Source organism: Pundamilia nyererei, unplaced genomic scaffold (assembly GCF_000239375.1).
Source record: "Pundamilia nyererei isolate P.nyererei 1_Seehausen unplaced genomic scaffold, PunNye1.0 scaffold00229, whole genome shotgun sequence".
NCBI lineage: Eukaryota > Metazoa > Chordata > Actinopteri > Cichliformes > Cichlidae > Pundamilia > Pundamilia nyererei.
In genome coordinates this window covers 973,457-978,248 of record NW_005187630.1, presented here as the reverse complement: position 1 = coordinate 978,248, position 4,792 = coordinate 973,457, and the positions used below count along the sequence as shown (strand labels likewise).

Genomic DNA, 4,792 nt, shown 5'->3' with positions numbered 1-4,792 from the left:
GTATTTTAATTAATTAATTTTTTTAAGTTAACTCAACTCAAGGAGTGAAAGCACCACTTACATCATACTAACTACGTAATTGTTGCTGACAAGAAGTGTATATAAACCTCTGGTGACATACTTTGTCAGGGAGACAGTTCACAGACAGACTTCATTTCACCCTGACTTTAACTTGTAAAAATGTCATTTGCTCTCAGTTTGGAATGACATCTACTAAGGTAAACTAATATTTTATTATGGATAATGTTTCAGTAATTACTGTTTTTACTCTCTCAGGTTTAAGTGATATTGCAAACTACAGGGTCATTCTCTTTGTTCTCACTTTACTGTGTTACTGTGTGATTTGGCTGGTAAATTTGACGATAATTGTCACAGTCATTGTGGATAAAAAACTTCATGAACCCATGTACATCTTCCTCTGCAATCTGTGTGTCAATGGACTCTATGGGACAGCTGCATTTTATCCCAAGTTTCTCTACGATCTTCTGTCCACCACTCATGTCATCTCTTATGCAGGATGCCTTTTACAGGGTTTTGCATTGCACTCTTCAATTTGTGCTGACTTCTCTCTCCTAGCTCTCATGGCCTATGACAGATACGTGGCTATATGTCGACCTCTTGTGTACCACTCTCTGATGACTAAACAAAAAGTTTGTATCTTTGTATTTTTTGCTTGGTTTTTTCCCATTTATCTTATGCTCTTGAGCACGATAACAACAGCAGTGTTGAGGTTATGTGGCACACACATACCAAGAATCTACTGTATAAACTGGTTAATTAATAATCTGGCTTGCTCTGCCTCTGCAGCTAGAATTGTTATTCCTGCTTTTAATTACACCTTTTATATCGGCCATATCCTTTTTGTTTTCTGGACTTATGTACATCTGGTCAAAACATGTCAGTCGTCGAAAGAAAACTGGAACAAATTCATGCAGACATGTGTACCACATTTATTTTCTTTAATAGTTGTTGCTGTGTCTTTTTTGTTTGATATGTTATATGTGCGATTTGGCTCAAAAGAATTTCCACAAAGTTTTGAGAATTTCATGGCAATGGAGATTCTCCTCATCCCACCAATTATTAATCCCGTCATGTATGGATTTAAATTAACAAAAATAAGAAACAGAGTTTTGAATTTTATATGTGGTATAAGTTCAACTTTGAGACTAAAATTATAAGTGTTTCTGCACAGAGGAAACTTTTTTAAATATATGTACATATGTATTTTAAGAGAAATGTTTATATTTCTATGCTTAAGATAGAAGATGTGTTATGTAACTTGGAACACAATAAAATAAAATTTACAAAAATAATATGTTTGTTTCTTAGTTTAAATTAAAGTTTCTTAGTTAAAATCAGACAACTATTTTCATACCTGAAGCCTTTCACACATCTATGCTATGCATTATATTTGGTGTCCTATATTTATCAAAAGTTTTTTTCTTTTTATCTTTTAACATCTGAATCTCTGTGAGTTATAAAGAATGAGCACATGAGCACACAAGGCTAGATGTCTGATAGCTAGATGCCCACCAACTGTCACAGCAGTGTCAAAACTGTTTTACCAGTGGATTTATAGTTTTTATATCTTTTTCATTAGCTTGCATATATTGCATGAATTAATTACATATATTAAACTACAACCACTTAAGATCATATAGACATTGCAGTCCACAGAAGCATATGCATCAGATCGTTCTCCTGGATTTTAAACATTTAATAACAATAAAGGAGTGAAACTACGCACACTTTCTACACAATTTTTATGTATTTAAGTCTGTCAACGCACACAGTCTCCCTAAGACCCCCAAAGTCCAAAACAAAATGCTTCCGGCCCAGTTCGATAACCCTAAACGGGCCGTCATACAGTGGATGCAGTGGTGTCCTGTGGGCATCGTGCCTGAGAAAAACAAACTTAGCAATCTCTAAAGTCTTTGGGACAAAGGTGTCAGGCAGGCAATGGTGCACATGACCAGGAATGCGAAGCGAGCGTAATTGAACGTTAAGAGACAGCACAGATGGTTCGAAGCACGGGGGAGGGGCTCTCGAGCAAGAATGCACTGGGAACGTGGAGGAGCTTACCAAGAACCACTTCAGCTGGAGACACGCGATCCTTCTTAACTGCAGAGCGCAGCCCAAGCAAAACCCACGGGAGGCAGTCAACCCAGTTGTCATCCTTTAAGGAAGCACGAAGCGCAGCTTTAAGTGACCTGTGGAACCGCTCACACATCCCGGTAGCTTGCGGTTTGTATGCAGCGGTGCAATGGACCCTGACCCCCAGTCCATCAGCTATGGCCGACCAAAGCTCCGAAACAAACTCGGGGGACCGGAATGCGAAACCCAAGTTGACAAAAATGCTCTGGCCACCACTGCTACAGTCGCGGACACCAGAGGTATCGCTTCTGGCCACTGGGTGGTGCAGTCAACGATGGTCAAAAGGTGCGTGAAACCTTGTGACTGCAGCAGGGGGACCCACCAGATATACATGCACATGATCAAAACATTTGCCGGGGATGAGGAACTGCTCAAGGGGTGCCTTAGTGTGTTTATGGACCTTCGCATGCTGGCATGGAGCACACGCTGCTGCCAATTCCTTCACAGATTTATGATGGCGTGGCTAAACAAAGTTAGACCTGACCAGTTTAACAGAGGCCCGGATCCCTGGATGAGATAGAGCATACATCGAGTCAAAAACGCGACAACGCCATGAAAAGGGAAACACCGGGCGTGGGTGGCCGGTGGAAACATCACAGACCAGGAGAGGACCGCCATCCTGCACGGTTCTGTCCTCCAGCATGAGGCCTGTCTGCACAGATTTAAGTGCAAGGATGTCTGGGTCACCACTCTGATCAGCAGCCATGGCGGAGTAGTCTATGCATAAACTGGAGAAACCAGCGCATGGGACAGTGAACCACGTGGTTGGACTTACCAGCCACATGCTGAATGTCCGTGGTAAACTCATAAATGGCTGCCAAATGGTGCACTCCACGTGTGTGGTAAAGTTATGACCTTAGAGAAAAAAACAAAAATGACGCATCGCCAGGTGGAGAGCCAGTAGCTCCGCCAGTAGCATCGGTGGTCAACGCAATCTGCGCCGATGGGTGGGTCAGTAGGGCAGCATCAGTTAATGCATACTTAGCATCGGAAAATGCCGGGACATGTTCCGGGAGCCAGTCAACAGAGTCATTAGCCTTTTTACAGTGTACAGTGGCTGCAGCAGGTGCGCTGCTCTGGGGAGAAAGCGGTTATAAAAGTTCATAAGCTTTTTTCAGTGTCAATTTCAAGTATTTTTTAAGCACTTTCAAGGTCCCTTTTCAAGCTTTTAAAAACGGTTTATCTTGCCAATCTGTTATTTTCTCATTTTGACATACTGTATCAGCACAATTTATCTAAATTCAGGCAAAATTTAAAATATGAGTAGAAAGTGATGTTTTTGACTGTAAAAACCACAAGCATGTTTAACAAATCATTGTCATAAATGCAAATAGAAATTGTACATTTTTAAAAAATATGCACAAGTTTTGCAAACAACAAAGTTATATGGTACTATTTACCTAAAAATGCAGCCAAGGCTCAGACGTTTTTTATATAACCATTTAAAAGTATTTACAGAACAATCAGCTGTTCTGCATCAAATAAGAAGGCACACAAATTGTTTATGTAACTCCAAAAAATAGTTTGTGTCCACTATAACACTGATGAGAACAGCACAGGGATAACTCCTGCAGGTCTGACAGCAGGTGTGTCACTCAGCATTTACACTGCAATCTGCCTTTGGTGGCTTTTTTGCAGCAAGTGTGACGTTCACTAGTAGAACTGACACACAAAACAAAACACCCTGGTTCCATTGCCAGACAAAGTCCGGGCTGTTTCAGATTTTCCGTGTATGACATCTGTTAAGGCACTGCAGGAATTTTGAAATAAATGGTGGTGAAATAATGGTGGTGTTCTTTCTTTAGTGTGAACCACTGCATGTCAATTTTACAGTCGTCTAATGTCCATCACTGGTCTCTTATCATTCCCGTTGGAGAGCTGTGAGCCTCTCCACGATGTTATCCATCCATACTGAGATGTTATCCAGCTTGCTCATAGAGCATGAGGGTCCACAACAGCTGTGAGCTTGTCCAAGATGTTGTCAGATGTTATCAGATGTTGTCAGAGTCTCAGTACTCACAGCAGCCGCAAGCCCCTCCAAGATGTCATCCGTGCTGCGTCTAATGACCCCATTCTTAGAAGCCACGGCTCGCTCCATCGTTCCAATCAACATAGCGGGCAGCCTTGTGGGGATTTGGACAGCCGTTTCCGCTTTCTTTAGTCTTGGATAAGCCAGGGGCAGCAAGGACAGCATGCTCTCCATGAGCTTGAGAGCAGTATCATAACCCAGGCCAGAGAGAGAGAGGAGTTTCTCGGCCCGCTCTGCATCTGAGAGGGAGTAGTGCCACAGCAGCAGTGCCTTGAGAGGAGTGTATTTCACTTGGGTGGGGGGATCCCAGAGGAGGGTCATAACGCAGCGGGTGGACAGTGGATCCAGTGAGTCCACCACATGATGGTATTTCGTGTCGTTGGCTGAAACGCCATGAAAATCAAACTGAGCTTCGATGTGCACGAACCATGAAGGAAGGTTGTAAAGCCAAAAATCCGGCAGCTTAACCACAATAAATGCAACTATAGGTGGAGGTGGAAGTCTGGCAGCCGCCGATGCTTCCAGGCTGGAGCTGGCTCCGTGTGCGAACTTTTGCATGTTCGCCTCAGAGGTCACCAATGTGGAGGTAGGTAAGGACGACACGAGATA

At 42.7% G+C, this 4,792-nt stretch overlaps 1 protein-coding gene across 1 annotated transcript; it reads left to right on the top strand.

Moving 5' to 3' along the window:
- The first annotated feature begins 236 nt into the window (after nucleotides 1–236).
- Nucleotides 237–1,178, top strand: LOC102207197 (olfactory receptor 49-like). Its single transcript, XM_005748794.1, has one exon. It carries the CDS (start codon nucleotides 237–239, stop codon nucleotides 1,176–1,178), a length of 942 nt encoding a protein of 313 aa, XP_005748851.1.
- Nucleotides 1,179–4,792: the final 3,614 nt, after the last annotated feature.